At 39.4% G+C, this 20,616-nt stretch overlaps 1 protein-coding gene across 1 annotated transcript in view; it reads left to right on the top strand.

Moving 5' to 3' along the window:
• Positions 1-20,616, top strand: part of LYST (lysosomal trafficking regulator) — a 173,109-nt gene that overhangs the window by 10,882 nt on the left and 141,611 nt on the right. Inside the window, exons 2-3 of the mRNA XM_080822463.1 lie at positions 13,836-13,925; positions 17,685-17,883. Of these exons, the coding sequence (XP_080678589.1) occupies positions 17,692-17,883 (192 nt within the window). The 5' untranslated portion in view covers positions 13,836-13,925; positions 17,685-17,691. The remainder of the gene's footprint in view (positions 1-13,835; positions 13,926-17,684; positions 17,884-20,616) is intronic.

Below are 20,616 nucleotides of genomic sequence, written 5' to 3'. Positions count from 1 at the left end.
GCAGAGGGAGAGGGAGAGAATCTCAAGCAGACTCTGCCCAGGGTGGAGCCCGGTAGGGCTCTGTCTATCTGAGATGAGGCCAGGACCTGAGCCAAAACCAAGAGTTGGACGCCTAACTGACTAAGCCACCGAAGTGTCCCTAGAATGTGTAATTTTAATCTTAAATGAAATTTGATGTTTACTGTTACTGTATTACTATTTTCTGAATGCTGTACTATCATGAAAGATCACAGCCTTAAAGATAGAGATCATCTAATTTTATTTTTGTTTTAATATGTATAAGAAGAATCGGGATCAGAAAGGTTAAGCATTTTGCCTGAGATCCTAGAGTATTGAGGCAAAATAGAAAACCAAAAGTCCCTTGACTTTTAGTGTAGTATTCTTTGTGCCATCTTTGTGCCTCTTGAACCATTTTAATGGATTTTAAGAAAATAATCTCATAGCCAAAAAATGCCTTATACACTACTCAAAGTGATAGTGTTTGGTTTCTTGTATATAATTCACTTATAACTTTAACCCTTTGTCTTTGCATGTGTCTACATTTTTACCATAGTGGTAGAAACTAAACTGTAATGATACTCAATGAGGCAGAAAAAAATATTAAGTGTAGGTTGAATCTGAAATGCATTTGCTTTATATATATGTATATATATGTGTGTGTGTGTGTGTGTGTGTGTGTATTCCTTTTTTATTTCTGATCTCTATCACTCTCACTCCCTATGCCCTTCTCTCCTACTATCTGTCCATCTTCATGGATAGTTAGAGAGCAGTAGATTAAGCAGCTGGATCTGAATTTGATCTCACTGTTAATCTTTCTTGATGTGAGAAGTTTTATAGCAGTGAATGCATTTGTCTGTACTTGACTGCCCCAACTAAATGGTTTTTAGAATAAAGCTAATTTTCACTGTGTCTCTAAGAATTATGAAGGAGTAAGAGGAAACTATTGCTATGTACACTTATGTGGTATCTTCAAAGCTTGTACATATCTATGTTCAGTATTTCAGAAACTTATTTTACAAAATCTTTTACCTTGTACAAAATATATATTAGAAACTACTGATCATTATGATGTTGCTGTAAAAATTATTTTTATTATTTTCATTTCACATTTAGGATAAGATGCCAAGCTCTTTTTATAGTGTCTCCTTAAGAGGTATGGAAAACCATTATTTCTAGAATTGGTTTTAAAGAGCTCTGGGGCACCTGGGTGGCTCAGTGGGTTAAAGCCTCTGCCTTTGGCTCAGGTCATGATCTCAGGGTCCTGGGATCGAGCCCCACATTGGGCTCTTTGCTCAGCGGGGAGCCTGCTTCCTCCTCTCTCTGCCTGCCTCTCTGCCTACTAGTGATCTCTGTCTGTCAAATAAATAAATAAAAATATTTTTTAAAAAAAAAAGCTCTTAAACTGTATATACTGCATTATAATCTTTAACATAGGAAGAATAAACATCCAAGATTTTATTGCTGAAGTTTTTTGTTTTTAACCTAAAAAGATTTTGTTGAAATTTCTACATGTTTCTGTAGCGCTTCCCTTAGTATCTTAAATGCTTGCTAAGGAATGGAAAAAGGCTTTTGTAAATGTGGCTATTTCTGAAAGCATTAGCTGCAGGAAGATTTCCTAAAGTAATTTGAATATTAAAATGTTTTCTATCATAGTTAGTATTAAGTGAATTGGTGTTTATTTGTTGAGCTCTTACTATTCGTGGCACTGTGTTAGGCAAAAAAAATTGTATGTTTGTTTTAACAAATGAGACGCGACTCCCCTTCTTAAGGGAAGTATAATCTAGTTTGGAAAGAAACAATACAATACTGTAACACAATGTGGTGAGTCCTAAGAGGCATGTAGAAAGTAATTAACCGGGAATTAATAGGAATTTCTATAGCAGCAGCAACATGACAAAAAGCATTAGTGAAATAGTGTTGAAAAAGTGAGTACCCTTAGGCGGAATTATGGAACGGTAGAGGGTGTCCTGAGATGGACCGAGAGCTTAGAAAGGTTGGACAGTGAGGGAAGTACAGAGCACCATAATGATAATAGTAATAATGAGTTGGAAACTTTCTCCCTAAGAACTGGAGTGTCACTTACTATTTTAAGAAACGTGAAAGACAGTTTTAGCAGTTATAGAATTTGGATTGGATGGAAAGTAGACCAGGCAGTGTGACCAGTTAAGGGGGTGGCAGTATTGCAGGTGAGAGTGGGGTGGAGGAGCCGAGGACGCTCAGGCCTCAGGTTGGAGGGGGAGAAACAGATTCAAGGTCGTGATCATAATCACAAATAAGTATTGATCTTCCTACAGTGTGCTGGGCACTGTGCAATGCGTTTTATGTGCGTTATCTCGTGTAATTTAAATATCCACAACAAGTTGACACGTTTCTAGATAAGACTGAGGCTTAGAGAGAGGAAGCCGAGAAGCCAAGTTCACAGAGTTAGCAAGTGGCTGCTGTCAAGCCAAACAACTGACAGGGCCCAGATGAAGTGCTGTTCTGGTTTCTCCCGGAGTGACTGGGTAGAGGCCATCCACGGAAACAGCAGTGAGGGAGGAAGAGCTGGTTTGTTGGAGGGAGAAGAAAAAGTCTTACGCAGAATACAGACAGATCGCCTGCGTCTGAATGTTGCCTCTGACACTAGTACCTCTGTGACCTGAAGCGCTTGCTTAACCTTACTGTGCTTCAGCTTTTAACATGTGACAAGTAGGGATCTAATTATACTTATGAGATTGTTGTGAGGATTAAACCAACAGCTGTAGGGGAGTGCTTTTAGGAGTGCCTGATGGGCAGTAGTCACTTGTAGATGGCAGCTGCGTCGTCGTCGTCGTTATCATTATTCTGTAGAAACCCAGAGATCTGTTTTGAGGATGTATCAGCTATGCAGTATAAAATTTTTAGCATGTTCCTTCCAGCAGAGATGTAAAGCGGGGGAGAGGAGGGATGGTCTACCTGGATGAGCCTTCATGGTTCTGTTTATTGCCGCCTCACTATAACCACAGGTGTCTCAATTTCCATTCTTTATGGTACTCAGGATCAAATGCAGGCTCATCAGAGATATCTAGTTGCCCAATCTGTTTTAGGGAAAACGAACTGCTTGCTGAAGGGCTTAACTTTGATGCATTTTGGTGTCACTTCCTCTGAATTTATTTTAAAATTCTGCCTTGCTACACCATGCCTGGACCAGTTTTGTCAAATGGGGAGCCACGATGGCTTCTCTCTGGGCCAATCACAGGTGGCCAGGAAAGCACGATAGAGAGAATTGAGAGTGTTAACCAAAATGTCATGGGCTTAGGGAGAGGGAGGGGAGCAGGCAGTGTTGTTTGTGGACTCCCTGAAATATGAAAAAAAATAGTATGTTCACTTTCCTGGGGCTACTGCTTTCTTAGATTTCTACCCTTTGCTCTGAACCACTGCCCTTTTCATTTTATTGAGTTTTCTTTATCAGCCTATGCAATTCTACATAAATTGAAAATATTTCAGCACATTTTTGTACTTTAACTTAGCCTAAAGGCATAATGCAGAATAAAAGTAGGAACAATACAACTGTTTCCTGCCCCACATTTACTGGTTAAGGATTATTGTAGTCCTACATTTTTATTTTAAAGATTTTATTTATTGTTTATTTATTTGAGAGAGAGAGAGAGAGCGCGCACACACGCACAAGCAGAGGGAGCAGGAGAGGGAGACATAGGCTCCCCACCAAGCAGGGAGCCTGATGCGGGGCTTGATCCCAGGACCCTGGGATCATGATCTAAGCCCAAAGCAGATGCTTAACTAATTGAGCCATCCAGGTGCCCCTGTAGTCCTACATTTTTAATATGGAACATCTATATCAGAGCCAACTTCTTCCCCTCTTATGTTGTAATTCCAGTTAGACTGAAGGTGTTGCTTCTTGTTAAAATGTAAGTACTTCTTTCTAGGAGGAGCAGAGTGTTTTGCTTCTTGTTTTTTTTCCTACCCAGTTCATTTACTTTTTGATGTAAATGGAAAATGTGGAAACCCATGGGGAAAGATAGCATGAAGCTATAGAACACCTTGAGAAGTTTGGGGTGGCAGGATATTAGCCTGGAGGCGTGAAACTGCATAGGACAGAGTGACCGGATTTACTGACTAATTGCGGTTGCACTTAGTGCAACAACCAAAAGTTTGTGGAGAGAGGTTTTTGAAGCTTGTTTCCAGGTGTACAGATTGCAGTCTAGCGGATTTGAGTAAAGGTTCTGGATAACATTTAGAGATAGTATTTAGTGTTAAGGAAACTTCTTTGCCCATTGTCTAATTTTTAATTGACCTGACCGAAGAAGAAAGGCTGTGTCTTCTAAACTTGGCTATTTTAGTTCTCATTAATTAGCTCTAAAAATATCATGTAACTCCTAAGGCAACTGTCATGGGACTTAACTGTGGGAGAGCGGACCCGTGGGCTTCAGTTTTTTTTTTTTTTTTCTTTCCAAATTTATGTCTTCCTCACTTTTTTTTTATTTGTTTTTATTTTTTATTTTTTTTATTATTATTTTTTTTTTTTAATTTTTTATTTATTTTCAGCGTAACAGTATTCATTGTTTTTTCACCACACCCAGTGCTCCATGCAATCTGTGCCCTCCCTAGTACCCACCACCTGGTTCCCCCACCCTCCCACCCCGCCCCTTCAAAACCCTCAGGTTGTTTTTCAGAGTCCATAGTCTCTCATGGTTCACCTCCCCTTCCAATTTCCCTCAACTCCCTTCTCCTCTCCATCTACCCTTGTCCTCTATATTATTTGTTATGCTCCACCAATAAGTGAAACCATATGATACTTGACTTTCTCTGTTTGACTTATTTCACTCAGCATAATTTCTTCCAGTCCTGTCCATGTTGCTACAAAAGTTGGGTATTCATCCTTTCTGATGGAGGCATAATACTCCATAGTGTATATGGACCACATCTTCCTTATCCATTCATCCGTTGAAGGGCATCTTGGTTCTTTCCACAGTTTGGCGACCGTGGCCATTGCTGCTATAAACATTGGGGTACAGATGGCCCTTCTTTTCACTACATCTGTATCTTTGGGGTAAATACCCAGCAGTGCAATTGCAGGGTCATAGGGAAGATCTATTTTTAATTTCCTGAGGAATCTCCACACTGTTCTCCAAAGTGGCTGCACCAGTTTGCATTCCCACCAACAGTGTAAGAGGGTTCCCCTGTCTCCACATCCTCTCCAACACACGTTGTTTCCTGTCTTGCTAATTTTGGCCATTCTAACTGGTGTAAGGTGGTATCTCAATGTGGTTTTGATTTGAATCTCCCTGATGGCTAGTGATGATGAACATTTTTTCATGCGTCTGGTAGCCATTTGTATGTCTTCCTTGGAGAAGTGTCTGTTCATATCTTCTGCCCATTTTTTAATATGATTATCTGTTTTGTGTGTGTTGAGTTTGAGGAGTTCTTTATAGATCCTGGATATCAACCTTTTATCTGTACTGTCATTTGCAAATATCTTCTCCCATTCCGTGGGTTGCCTCTTTGTTTTGATGACTGTTTCTTTTGCTGTGCAGAAGCTTTTTATCTTGATGAAGTCCCAGAAGTTCATCTTTGCCTTTGTTTCCTTCGCCTTTGGAGACATATCTTGAAAGAAGTTGCTGTGGCTGATATCAAAGAGGTTACTCCCTATGTTCTCCTCGAGGATTCTGATGGATTCCTGTCTCACGTTGAGGTCTTTTATCCATTTCGAGTTTATCTTTGTGTACGGTGTAAGAGAATGGTCAAGTTTCATTCTTCTACATATAGCTGTCCAGTTTTCCCAGCACCATTTATTGAAGAGACTGTCTTTTTTCCACTGGATATTTTTTCCTGTTTTGTCAAAGATTATTTGACCATAGAGTTGAGGGTCCATATCTGGGCTCTCTACAGTTTTTGTCATCTGTAGAATGTGGGGATGGAGATATGATGCCTAAAGTTTCTGCCATGTGAAAATGTGTGATTCTAACTTATTCACATTCATACCTTTATTTATATCACTTATGAAATGGCATAAATAGTGTTATTATTGTTTTCCTGAAGGGTTTTTAATTTTTAGTGTTGTGTTGCAAAGAATATAGGAGATCTTTGGGAAAGTCATTAATCAGTCTATATTCCATATATATTGAACTCTGGAGAGATGGGATTTAGCATGATTAGTAGTCCATAACAACCAGCCCTTATTTTCAAGAAGGTTGCTTCGAATCACCACAGGTTCTGATTCAACAGAATTCATTGAGTACTTAGTATGATGTGTAGTATTGTGTTTGGTCCTCTCAGTACTCCTGCAGTTGATAGCAGTCTCCTCCTTTTTGGTACATAATACATTTCTAAAAAAAAAAATACTCTTTCTAGTGGTAATTTCTCTAATATCACATTAATTAAGAAATTTAGGCAAGCACATAATATTATTTTAAAAATGAATTTGCCAGGACTTTGGGCATTTGATGAAAATTAGGAGTTGAGGCCTCCAGATATTACCATTTCATGAGGAAAAGGTATGATTTCTAATCAGGCTGTGAGAGTAAAGTTCATTATTTTGAGCTTTCTTATTGTATTTTTCCTCTACTCCTTTTCTGTAGAAGTCACAAGACATGGAAAAAACAAAATACACTGGTACTCCCTACTTTTATTTTCAGTGCTTCCTCGAAAACTGTATGGTCATAGTCTGACATCGACACCCCATACGCACTGCTCCGAGGAGAGAGTGATGAGCTCTTCCCCCCTGCAGGCGGCACTCTCTGCCACCACCTAGTGCTGGGCGCCTGGAGGGAACTCTGTTTACCAAGAATGTTTACTGATGTTATATAATCCTCGTAGATCTACAGAGTAACTCGGTGGGATGGACATTTCGTGGAAAAGGAAGGCAAACTGTGCGTTGCGTGGCGGCTGGTAGTTGCCAGAGTCACACTCTTCTGCCTTTGTCTTCAGCACCATCACCATGCTGACCGTTCACCACAGACTCAACACCTAGGAAAATAGAATGAGTGAGGAGATCACTACCTATTTATTAAAATAGTTATTGAATAATAAGTTTTGGTTGAATTTATGAATGAGTGAATGAATGATAGATCTGATAGTTCTTGGAGAAGAAACTTGGTGACGTATGCGCCCTTATTCTGCTGTTGAGCTTGAGATTTTATTTTTAGTGGTCACTGTAATATTTTTGGTAGCACTGACTAAAACACAGAAGCGACAAGGCATTTAAAAATGCCTCAGACTCTAGAACATAGGCAGTGATGACTTGGTGTAGGGGCTGGCGTAGTAGTTTTATACTGCATGTCAAGGAAATGACTGTGTCAGAATCCACAGGACTGAGGGTGATAGCTTAATTCTGTGATCTTTTGGATAATGCATTGTGGCAATTAATCACAGAACCAGAACAGAGCCGAGATATCATAGTCAGCTATCCAAATGTCTGTGGGGAGTCTCACTCAATAAAAGCAGAGCTGCCACTGACTAATTTTATTGACCATTTCATTTCTGGAAGGTTAAGGAGATAATGAGAAGAGCTGATAACTCTGAGCCTAATTTCGACTCACTGTGGGGGCTTCATTAGACCAGTGGACATTTGGGAACCCTGAGAGAAACCCATGTCATTCATTTAACAAATTCAGAAAATAGTTGTGCCACGTGGTGGTCTAGATGCTGTAGAGTTTGCAGTATATGCAACAGGCAAAATCCCTGTCATCAAGGAGCTTTCGTTTTAAGACCTAACGATGATCTGTTGTCCAAAAAACTAGCCTCATGGTTTACTCAACTGCAGTGACCTTAACCTGCATTTCAGACACCTGCTTGCATGGTTACACTCTGGGTATTATCATCTGAACTGCTTCTTTCAGAAATCTAAAAATTCCAGTATCCTTTATTCCCTCGTGGGTTTTTTTTTCCTTTTAATATTCCCTCATTTTTTATTCTTTGATCTCAGAGAGATTGATTGCCTGCCTGTATTATAGCTTGTGTATCAACATCTGCCTGGCCTCTTTCTCTTTCCTCGCCAGTCTGTATCCCTGTTTTGACCATATGGATTGTTCTCCCGCTTGTGCTTTAGTTCTCTTTCCCTTCCTCCACCCACCAAAACTCCCATGTCTACATTGGTGATACAGTCTGTGCTATCTGCTGCTAGATCCAAGCAGCTGAGCCCTGCTAGAGAGTCTCAACCATTGGAGAAAAGTGATTCTACCCAAAATTCATGGGTTTTGACCTCTGCCGAGCTCTCAGCCCACCAGTTCTTTTTACTTACCCTTGGTCACTACTCTCTCCGTCCTTATCTGCCTGCTTCTCGTTTTGCATTTTGATACCAAACTTACCATAATTCTGTCAGGGACTTGACTTGAGCTGCTCTCTCTGTCTGTATGCCTTTACTCCCCCCTTTTCTTTTCTTTTCTTTTTAAGATTTTATTTATTTATTTGACAGATCACAAGTAGGCAGAGGCAGGCAGAGAGAGAGGGCAGGGAAGCAGGCTCCTGCGGAGCAGAGAGCCCGATGCGGGGCTCGATCCCAGCACCCTGGGATCCTGATCTGAGCCAAAGGCAGAGGCTTTTAACCCACTGAGCCACCCAGGCACCCCAACTCCCCCCTTTTCTCTCTTCCTTTACATGTTCAACATTTAGTGAAAGATTACACCCTTCATGGAGCTTCTCTGACTACGCAATTGGATTTAGTGTCCCCTTATCAGTACACAACACCCTGTGTATTGGTTTGCCTTTGCCACTATAATGGGACCTTCTTAGAGGCAGAGACTGAAATTACTTTCACATTTTGTGTTCTTAGTACCTAGCACAGAGTGGGTGTTTTAGTAAATGGTAAATGAATACGTAAGGAACAGTAAAAGGAATATGGAGGAAAGCTGGAATATAGAGAATTAGAAATACAGAGTTCCTAAATTTCCAAGTAAAGATAGATATGATGCCATGGGTGTAGTCTCCAGAAGGGAAAGTGTGTGTAAGCTGGCCAGAGGCAGAGTTTTTATTGAACAACTGGAAATAGTATGTGAAGAAAAGAGCGAGGTCAAGTGGCCAAATGAGCTCATATTTTAAAATAACATGTGCGGAAGAAGGAAAGGAGGATATGAAACAAAAATATGTTCGTGTGGATGCAGGAATCTCATGTAAAAGAGGAATACAGCCCTAAGAGAGAATGCACTGAGGTTTTGAAAAAGGTTGAGGCTGACCTTTTACATTTTATATATAGACGATGAACAGCAAGCAAGTAATAGATTTTTGTTTTAAACAAACCGGTAGCCGCACTTGTGGTAAGCAGCGCATAGTACAGAGAAGTTGCCTCTCTACGTTGTACATCTGAAACTAATGTGACATTGTATGTCAACTCCACTCACATTTAAAGATAAAAAAAAAAACCAAACCTGACCCTATAATTGCATACAGAGAGTAAATGAAACTCAGCTTCTGTTTTGTTACTGACTTCTCTGACGTGAAGAATGCTCCGCACACAGATTAATAAAGATGGATGTAAGAATGGTAATAGAAACTTTAAGCCCATGATTAGAGAGGAGATGGTACCAGAACTTCTGGCTGCCCTAAATGCTCGCATCTCAGGTTCAGATTCTGAGAAAATGTGTTAATGTCATTGATGAGCAGGTAATCCTTGAGCAGTTCTGGGGAATTATTAGAAAACAGTGGAGGACCAAAGTTCCAAAATTATAAAACAAGAACATAGATTCCATAGACTTCAGTGAGCTTGATGTTACCTCCACAGACAATTCTAGAGATCAACTTACAAGCTTCTCAAATATTTACAGAAGGAAAAGATGAACAGTAAGGGTTACAGGGGTTTTCTAAGAATAATTCCTTCCGGATAACCCAGTTTCTACCTTTGGCAGGGACACTGCAGGCACAGATGGGAGAATGCTGTGCCTGTCATCTATCTAGACTCCCATAAGAGATCTGACATCCTCCATTCTGTCATTCTGTGCTTGCAAACATGTTGGGGAATTGGACTGGCTGAGGTACGGGTCCAGGAATCGAAGAGCCGAACTCAATCTTAATTACCAATGGCAGCTTCGTAAGCAGTCTCTAATGGGCAGCTGCTTTCCGCCTCGTTCCACTCAGCAGGTAACACCTCCTCCTACTTCTCACTCTCGGTCTGCAGCCTTGCAGTTTATTCCACCAAGAAAAGAGAAGCACCAAAATATTGGTCCATTCACTGCCAGATATACTAGTTTTTCTGCACGTGCTCACATGGTCTGTCATCCTTTTGGTTCCGTTCCACGAACTGCCGGTGCGCCTAGCACGCGTGCGCCGCATCCCCTTCCTACAGCCCACTGCAGGGACCTCCTCTCATTCTACCTTTTCTTATATTTTCCTTTCTTCTTTGGAGAAATATGCTATATAAACATGCTATAATGGTATCTCAGCTTACAAATATGCTGTAATGTCACTTGTTAAGAAAAAAAAAAAAAGCACCGCCTCCCCCATCCCATGCTGTGTTCAGCTGCCCCCACCTCCTTGCCGCCCTTTATGGCAGAACTTCTAAGAGCCGTCTTAAACTCCTTGCCCCTCTTCTTCACCACCCTGGCCGCTCCACTGAGACCATCTGACAAGGTTGTTAGTGACTTCCGTGTTGCTGAATCCAGTGGTCGCTCCCGGTCCTCATCTTACTCAGCCTTCCAGCAATACTTGACATGTCTGGTCACCTTTTCCCGTTGAAGCTTTCTTTACCTGGTCTTTCCGAGGCACCACTCCCCGGATTTTTCTCCTGCCCTACTTGCTGCTCCTTCTCAGTCTCCTGTGTTGGGTCCTACTCCTCTCCCTGACGCGGGGATGCTCACCCTTAGGGCTCAGTCCTAGAATCTCTTCTCTGCTTCATGTATATGCATTTTCTAGGTCCCCACAGATCACTACGTTAGCCACTGGCTACAGTCCTGTCATGGCAGAAAGTTCTGTTGGACAGCGCGCTCTGGGTTACTGCCATCCTTCTAGTCCTGTTTAAACACATCTGTAGGCTGGTAACTCCCGCGCTGACCCACCAGGTCCAGCCTCCCCACCTGCGCTCCAGGGCACATCCGCGGGGTCCTGCGCTTGGTTCCCACAACGCCTGTCAAACCTAACCTAGCTCACGCTGAGCTTTGTTTTCCCTTTCATCCTGCTGTCCTCCCAGTCTTGTCTGTCACTAAACCATGCTGTTCTTCACACGGGCTTAAAATGCCTTGCAGACTCTCTGCGGTGGGAGGCAGGCAGGAAGGAGACTCCCATTGTTAGGGAGAAACAGTTCCGGGGCAACACTTCTGTTCCATCTTTCCACACTTGACTTGAATCCCTGGCAAGTGGCAATGAGTGACTTCTCTCACTCGTTGTAATACTTTTGAACTTCTCTTGCACTCAGGTTCCAATGCATCAAACATAAACTAACCTCAAGGCCCTGGAATACTTTTCCTAGATGCTCACGTGACCCATTTTCTGACTTCATTCAGGCTTCCGCTCAGATACCACCTCTTGTCACCCTCTCTGAAGTAGCATCCCAGTCACTCTGTATTCTTACTGTTTTATTTTTTATAGCACTTACTGATATTACAATATGTTTGTTTTCATCTATCTCTACCTCATGGGATCCACGAGGGTGGGGATTTTGTTTTTGCCCTATTCCCAGTGCCAAAAATAGTAGCCGGCAAATAATAAATGTCCCATAAATAGATGTTGAATTAAATGCCATATTAATGAAATTTCTGATGAAATGAAACTAAGAGGTATAGCTAATACATTGTCAGGTTTTTGCTCTTTGTTTTGGCCATTCGTGTCTTATACTTTACCAGTCACTGTATTAGAAAAACTTATTTTCCTGAGTTCATTTGTAAGATTATAGGTACTTTGTTATTATGCTTTTCATTTATTTTAATATAAAAATTCTGGTAACATTGTTGCGAGGAAGTTTTATTTATTATGACATTATAATAATAGTTGCACTGGAAGTTGAATATGATAGTAATAAGGATGATTTTTAAATTTAGCATTTTGGCTATAAAGTAGAATAAGTGATAAGATGGGGTCCCCATCCTTAAGGAACTCATGACCTTGGGGGTAAGACAGTCATAAGTACCTACAGGGTGTTTGTGTAGTTTAGAAACAGAGGCAAATACATATAATGCCCTAAGGACATCCTCAGTCTATTTTTTAAAACTCTATTTGCAGACTTCATGGACACCCAGCGTAATGCAGGATGACAAAAGTTCGAATGCAGCTGTGTTTATCGAGGGTGGTGGCAGAGGAAAAGAGGTCACGCCGACTGTGCTGGCTGGTAGAATTACGATCTCGGATAGAGTGAAACTCCATGGACATCCAAGCTGGGCTGTGCAGAATACAGATAAAGAAGCCATCCCAGTTTAAGAGATTTAGAGAAATCACTCAGCATGGCCTAGAAATGTCCCCTGACAACAAAGAAAAACAGCCGGATCCAGTTGTCTGTGAGCAGAGTTACCTGGAGTCACCGTAGCATCTCCAGATGGACGGCTGCACCTTGTAGTAGTCCAAACGGGAGGGTAGTCGGAGTCACGGCAGTTAATAGAATACCATCTTTGGACTCTTAATTTGATTGATAGTTTGCCTTTCTATAATTTTAGAGTTGAAAATAGGTGGGTGGCTTGTACGCGCTGAGGACGCGGCAGGAGCAGGTATGGAGGGTGAACTGAGGCTTCATTCCAGGGCTTTCTCCTTTGGTTGGGCAGTGACGCACCGGCCCCTGGTGCTCCGGGTGCGGTAGCAGGACTGAAGCGTAGCTTGTGCTTGGGTAGCTGTGTGCCTGACGTGGGGCTGACCAGTCTGGGAAAAGGTGTCTTTCCTGCATCACGCGAAGCCCTGTGTAGTCTTAACAGTCTCCAGTTCATTTCCTGCCTCCTTTATCCTCAAGTGCCCGGAATAATGTGGTATAAGTAGTTTGCCAAGCTGAGGGGAATTCAAGAAAGTTCTCTAGATTTGGGCATTTTGAAGGAATTAAAGATCACTCTGATTTAAACACTTGTTTCAAAATCAACATTCATGGTTGCCTTGTACCTGTAATAAGAAAATATTTTTTATGCCTTGCCTGGGCACAACTATAGAGAAGGGGAAAACAGGTAACTAAACAGAAGCATTTGTTGCTACCCTAGAAGTAGGAATTTATCCTTTAGTGTTCAGAAGTAGCCTTCATTGTATTGTATATAAAAGGTTAATTCATTTTTAAAACTTGAACAAGGATATGAAATTTGGTGGTAGTTTATCCATTGTTTGGTTTTAGTATCTTTTTGAGTTTTCATATATCCTCAGGTGCCTTTCACTCTCACAGGAGAGTAATAACTTGGCTACCCATAGTATGTACGTCGATGGTATTCCACTGCCTCTAGACTCCCTTATAGTTAACTGGTGATTTACCTGGAGATTGTGAGGAGTTGGAAGGAAGGGAGGGGAAGGGATCTGTGATCAAGTTGCCTTGTTCAGATCAAGTATGTTCCAACACTTCCTGTCTCAAGATTCCACTCTTGGAGCTCTAGAAATTTCGTAGTATGTTCTTGAGGTTCAAAAACTTCTTTGGCTTCTTTCACATCAAATCTGAAGACTGGCCATTGGTTTTTGTGTCAGAACTTTATTTTTTATTTTTTTTAAAGATTTTATTTATTTATTTGACACAGAGAGAGAGAGAGAGAGAGATCACAAGTAGGCAGAGAAGCAGGCAGAGAGAGAGGGGGAAGCAGGCTCCCCGCTGAGCAGAGAGCCCAATGCAGGGCTCGATCCCAGGACCCCGGGATCACGACCTGAGTTGAAGGCAGAGGCTTAACCCACTGAGCCACCCAGGCACCCCTGTGTCAGAACTTTATTAAAATTACTTGTTTTACTATTACCATTAATATGTTTGTCTTTTCTTTAAATAGGTGAAGCTTTATTCTAGGAGGATTTGTTTCATCTGGTTCATGAGCTCAAATTATAAAGACTCTAAATGTTACAGAAGTGTTGAGAGATTGGTAAGTATTAATGTAATAGATATAAGCAGCCAAAATACTTGTTTCTGTCTAAGCCTTTGAAACTACGTAGTTATGTGACATTAATTAAACCCCAAAGTACAAACAACTAAACTTGCCTTTAGTAGAGATGTATATATAAATTGTGGCGTACCCATACAATGGCATATTGCATATGGTTTAAAGGAACAAACAATGTTGAAAGGAAAAATAAAGTTATAAAAGGATGTATATATTATACTGTTTAGAGTTAAAATAGTTAAAACAGTATTGAATATTTTTGTGGCTATAGACATGTAAAAACTTATAAAAACATGTATAGAAATGATAAACACCAACTAAAGAGAGGAAGAAGTGAGGTAGGGTGTGACTTTCCTGTACTATAAGGTTTGATTTCTTTGCACACACATACCCACACCACACACACATACACACACACTGATCTGAACACTGCACAATGTTAATTTTGCTAAATCTGAGCTTTTGCTGTATCCGCCTCTCATATATTCTTTGTACTTTTCTGGGTATTTGAAATATTTTAAAAAATCTTTAAAATATACCATGCAGGGGCTCCTGGGCGGCTCAGTGGGTTAAAGCCTCTGCCTTTGGTCATGATCCCAGGGTCCTGGGATTAAGCCCCGCATCTGCTTTCTGCTTTCTGCTCAGCGGGGAGCCTGCTTCTTCTTCTCTCTCTGCCTGCCTCTCTGCCTACTCGTGACCTCTGTCTGTCAAATAAATAAATAAAATCTTTTAAAAATTAATTAATTAATTAATTAAATATACCATGCAATCATCTTTTCAGTTGGCATTCAGAATGGCTGAAAGGCATTCATTGAATTTCAGCATCCCTATTAGATGTGCAGGAAGAAATGAATATTTATTAATGTGCAAGACAAAAGTGTTCCCCATCACACCTACTGATGATGTTCTGTTAGTGTTAACTAATGCACTTTGAAGAGTAGAAAGTGTGTGAATACTGGGTAGGAGAATTCAGAATTTTTGTTATTTATAGATGATAGGGTTTTATGTCTGGAAATCTCAAAAAAAATTAATGAAAATTCAGTAAGAAGTTTGGATATGTGATTACTGCCTCAGCATAAATATACTTCCATTTGCCTCCTACATACCAGTTCTCTTTCCTGATTATATAATGGAAACAAAATCCCATTCCAAACAACAGCAAAAGCTACAGAACACCCTGGAAGAGACCTAACAAGAAATGTGTAAAACCTATTGTAGGAGGAAGTAACAGCAGTTTCTACCACAAGCCCATGAAGGATAAATGTGCAAGTAGTGTAAGGATGTTCATTGCAGCTCTGTTTATGATAATCAAAACTAGAAATAGCCTAAATACTCAATAAGAGATTGGCTGCATAGTTAACAGTACTCTGTATGATGAACAACATGTTACATATGCATGCAGCAGCGTGCCAGAAGCTACCAGAAAGAGTAAGAGAGAGCGCATGTGAAAAGATTTCCAAAATATCTACGTGAATCAAAACAGGTCAGATCACTTATATATAATACCCTATTTATGTAACTGTGTCTATTTTATGTACATTTAAAAATCAGGAATAACATACATTTCTGCATATATTGTAATGTTTTTTGCCAACCTGGCATCTTGTGCTTATAGGAAGTAGCATTGAAATGATTTTCTCAGTAATTGTCATACCTAAATATTCATGCTAATTTTCATTATCTTCATTTCCAGAAAATAGACTCTAATTATTACCGTAATTTTAAAGTTTTTCACATTTTTAATATTGCTAAAGTTGCAGTGCACCCTGTACTCAGTGGTGTCTAGTAAGCACTGGGAGCCTGCTGTGCTTGGTGAAGGGGTCGCTCTTGCCTGCTCACGGGGGACCTCGGTCCTTAGTGGTTCATATCAGCACTTTAGCTCAGTTACACACTTGCTGTACTACATCTGATGAGTTTTAAGTATTTTCGGAAACTTTCTTCTGATCCTATGTGGTAAGATTAGGTGACAGCATCAAAACTTTCAGAATGATGTCAGCATCTTTGGAAGAAAATCCCAAGAACAGTGGTGTAGCACTCTTAAGAAAGGGTACATGGTGGGTAGTCTTGATGGCCTAGAAGGTGAGATGAGAAGGCATTGTGTTATACTTTAATTGGCAGTGTTACTTGTTTTAGTGGTGCACTAAATTATGCACCTTAAAATCTGTGACAAAGTAGGTGAAATAAGTTAATAAAATTGGTAACTGTGGACTGAATATAGATAAGTTTATATATTATGTACATATTATAATATATAATTATTTTGTATTAATATAAATTATAAATTATTTGATTTATTGAATAATTTCACCTTATGAAAGCTTTATAAAAAGCCAATATTTATATAAGGGAGGATATTTTGGGATGAATAATGTACATTTTAGTTTTTATACTTTTTCCTAGTAATCAACAATATTAAAACTAATGATCTTTGTTATGCTACAGAGGAGATTGTTACTATAATAACACCTAGTATTCTGATGGGAATCCAGGACATAAATCATCAGGCCCCAAAATGAACAGGAACCAAAGTAGTATTAGGAATTTCTCTAGTCTCCCCCTTTCATGTCTGTCTGCTTCCCTTTGCATCCTAGTCGTTCATTTTCACCCCGTTGTTTTCTTCTGCGCCTCAGCTACCTCACAAGGACTACCACAGTCCCGTCTTTATGTGGCTTTGCAACTCATCAGCTGTGTCCCTTTATTCAAATTCCTGAGACAGAAAGAGCTTGACTGGCAGTTGCCTCTTTGCAGGCGGCATCATACAGGTCAGATCTTGCCGGCCAGATGCGTGTCGGCTGCTCCTGAATCAGGTGTGCTTCGCTTGGTGAGGGCTCAGAGGCTGGCCTTGCCTCTTGGGAATGGGCACAGTCCTATGGTCCACTGCCTTCTCCGCAGGGGCCAGGAGGCATCCCCGCCCCCGCCCCTGCCGCCCCCTGCCCCGCCATTGGGCGAAGCAAGACTCCACAATATACTTCTTATTTAATCTCTCCAGGTTAAAATGTTTTAAAAGGTTACTGGGTGTCTCAAAATTACTTTTTGCCCTAAGACGAAACTGTTCTGAAATTCTTTGGGAATTTTATTGTTCATGATTTTTCCTTTCTAAATAGTTGCACATTTTTTTTCTTTATATTGGTGTTTTCCCTCTCTTCTGTCTGCTTTACCTTATTATCTTCCTTTATCTCAAAATGTCGCATTGTCCTTTGACTTAAATGTATAGGAAGAAGTGAAGTGGCGAGAATTCTTCAGTTTTTATTTACCCGATGATAAATCCTTTTCCCTCCACTAACTGAACCCTGGTTGTTGGGGGGAGGGTGTACGATTGTCAGTTCCATCATGTGAAAAACAGTTTATATTTTTAAAAAGATCCACTCATTTTTTTTGAAGCCATGTAGAGCAAGAACAGTGCATAAGTAATGGGTTTATTTTTATTCTATGATGAGGCTGTTAAAGAAGGTCAGAATCCACCTTAACTGCCACCACTCACTGTGTATCTTCTCACTGTGCTTTCACTTCCTGTTCTTGGTAGCGCTCAGAGACTGTCACACCCACCACTATTTCTGCCATGTGAGAATATTTAAGGAACACCCAACTAGATCAGGACTATGTCTGAAAATATTATTGGGTTAAATACCAATGCCCGGTAAAGTCAGTCTTTGGTTAAAAACAACCAACCTTAAAAATACTTAGTTTTAAACATAATTTTTTTTTCTCTAATCTTCTTTTTTGGTAATATTTATTTGATAGCTCGGTCATGAGCATCGACAGTAACTCACTGGCACGTGAATTTCTGACGGATGTCAACCGGCTTTGCAATGCGGTGGTCCAGAGGGTGGAGTCCAGGGAGGAAGAAGAGGAGGAGACACACATGGCTACGCTCGGCCAATACCTTGTCCACGGCCGAGGATTTCTGTTACTTACCAAGCTAAATTCTATCATTGATCAGGTAACATTTTCATATCAAGTAATTTTTTTTACCAGTTTATTATAGTTGATTACAGATACATAATTTCTGGGTTGTTTAGTTTCTGAGAGTCTCTTTGAGATAAAGTCCTATTTCTAACATCACTCCAACAAAGAAAAGTAGCCCAGTTTATGAACATACTGTTTATTTGAATACTTTAAATGTCTGAAATGTCTTAGGATTATAAATGGCCTTTCTTCTAAAATGACCTCATATATATTAAGCTTTTTATCCTAATATCAGTGTGAGATAACTATGATTATTAGTAGAGACCTAAGATTTTGATTCAGAAAAACATTTGCACTTTCAGTAAATGTCAGATATGTTTTTGAAAGGTTTAGTGTAAATTCTGTTTAGAGAGTTTACTAATTCTGGGGTGAAAATAGAGAATCCTTAAACCAATAATTATTGAGTTCTTTAGCTTATATACATCCAGTTTTTTTATACCTCATTGTGTTTGCTCAAAGTATGGTCTGAACATAGAGTATTTTGCTGTTTCCTTATTATGGAATTAACAGAACTCTAAAGCTAGTTGGGAATAGAGATGTCATCGAACCTTCTTTTGTGGATGAAAAACTGAGATGCAGAATATTAAGTAACTCAGGCTGGCTTAACTCACAGCCCAAACATGATTTATGTCTTTACTTCATTTTAATAAAAAACAAATATGTATTTTACAAAAGAAAAAAATTTACTGTTTGCTTTCAGGGGACTAATTAATGTAGTGAGATAATATTTCAGTTAACTTGAAAAGATAATAAGGTCTCTGTAGCACCAATATGACGGACATTTTTCAACACTTATGACTGTTACTGGCTTTAGTAGAAACTTAACTACTGTTGAAATTTTTTTCTATCAAGGCATTTTGCTAATAAATACATATATTGGGTAAATACAGAGACTAAAATTAAACAATGACTCTGTTTTCACTATACACTAAGGAACCTAACAAATATCAGAGAGTATCTGTTCACTGTGGTATCCACCTGTCATGAAATTTTCCAGAGTATTTTCCAAAATGTTATGTATTTTTACTCCTTTCATGAATGTTATTTATTAAATGCCTGGCTACATGTAATTTAATTTTTATATTTAGTCTGACTTTTCCATAAATAAATTTTAAAATTAGAAAAATTATTTGTTAGATCATGTGTAGTAACTTTTATTTCAAAATTTTATGATTTAATAAACATATCATGCTCTGTTCATTTTCTTACCTCATATTAGAACATTTCCGTGTTTTTTCTCTTTTTAAGATATCCTGTGAGTAGCATCAGAAATATCAAATGTGCAGGAATAAATCTAATATGTACAAATTTCTGTACATAATTCTATAAAACATTTTTGAGAGAAACTAAAGACAACCCAAATAAATGTAGTACTACCTAATTTTCATGTATTGGAAAAATCAGTATTGTAAGGATACTTCTTTTTTCTAAATTAATGTATAGATTCCAGTGCAATCCTAATCAGAATTTCAGTAGGTTTTTTTAATGAAGCTGTAGATGTTAAGATATAACCCATGTATCATAGAATTTACCCATTTCATATGTACAACTCAATGGAGGTGGTTTTTTTGCATTTTCTGTATCTTTATTTTCTTCTTTCTAGATCTGTTTTTTTAAGACATATTACTTTATTTTCCCCCCTTTTTAAAATTGTGTTATGTTAGTCACCATACAGTACATCATTAGTTTTTATGTAGTGTTCCATGATTCATTGTTTGTGTATAACATCCAGTGCTCCATGCAATACGTGCCCTCCTTATTACCCATCACCGGGCTCACCCATCCCTCTACCCCCCCTCCCTTCTAAAACACTCAGTTCGTGTCCCAGAGTCCATAGTCTCTCATGGTTTGTCTCCCACTCTGATTTCTCCCCGTTCATTTTTCCCTTCTCTCAGTATCCTCCATGTTATTCCTTATGTTCCACAAATAAATGAAACCATCAGAAAGGACGAATATCCAACTTTTGCATCAACATGGATGGGACTGGAAGAGATTATGCCAAGTGAAATAAGTCATCAGTGGTTTTTAGCATAATCACAGATATGTGCTGCTGTCACATAGTCACATAGTCAATTTTAGAACATTTTCATCACCTCAAACAGGGACCTGGCACCTTTTAGCTGTCCCTCCCCTATCCCTCCCATCACCCTCAGACCTAAGCAAACACTAATCTACTTTCTGATTCTATAGATTGTATGCTTTCTCTTTTAAGTCATGAAATATCTTTTAATATATTATTAAATGAGTGAAATCATCCAAGTCATAATTGCAACAATATTTTTTCCTAAGGTAATATCTTGTGTAACCTTAAGGTAACCTCTTCCCCAGTCATTCACCTTTGGAATATCTGTAGCAATGATAGTAGGAACCAGTAGGAACAGTAGAAGTAGAGCGCAAAGAGCCATTTAAAAAACAGGACTTATCATAAAGAAAAAATTATTTAAAAAAATAGGACTTATCAAGATTTAATTATTTAAACCAGGAAATGGAGAATGATAATTTGGATCCTTAAGGCGAATTTAACTATGCAAGTTTAATCACTTAGGGTGGATTCAAAACAGTAGATTCAAAGCTGTGCATTTCCAGAGGAACTTCACCTTTGTTATCTGTGCCTCTCATGAGTGGGAGCACTTCTTGGGTACTCCAGGCAAGAGGCAAATGAAGTCCGTAGCTACCCTTCCACTTTTGTGCAAGGACTTTATTAATA

Source organism: Martes martes (genome assembly GCF_963455335.1).
Source record: "Martes martes genome assembly, chromosome: 14".
NCBI classification, from domain to species: Eukaryota; Metazoa; Chordata; class Mammalia; order Carnivora; family Mustelidae; genus Martes; species Martes martes.
The sequence above is the reverse complement of the archived record's forward strand: the minus strand, read 5'-3'. Positions and strand labels throughout refer to the sequence as shown.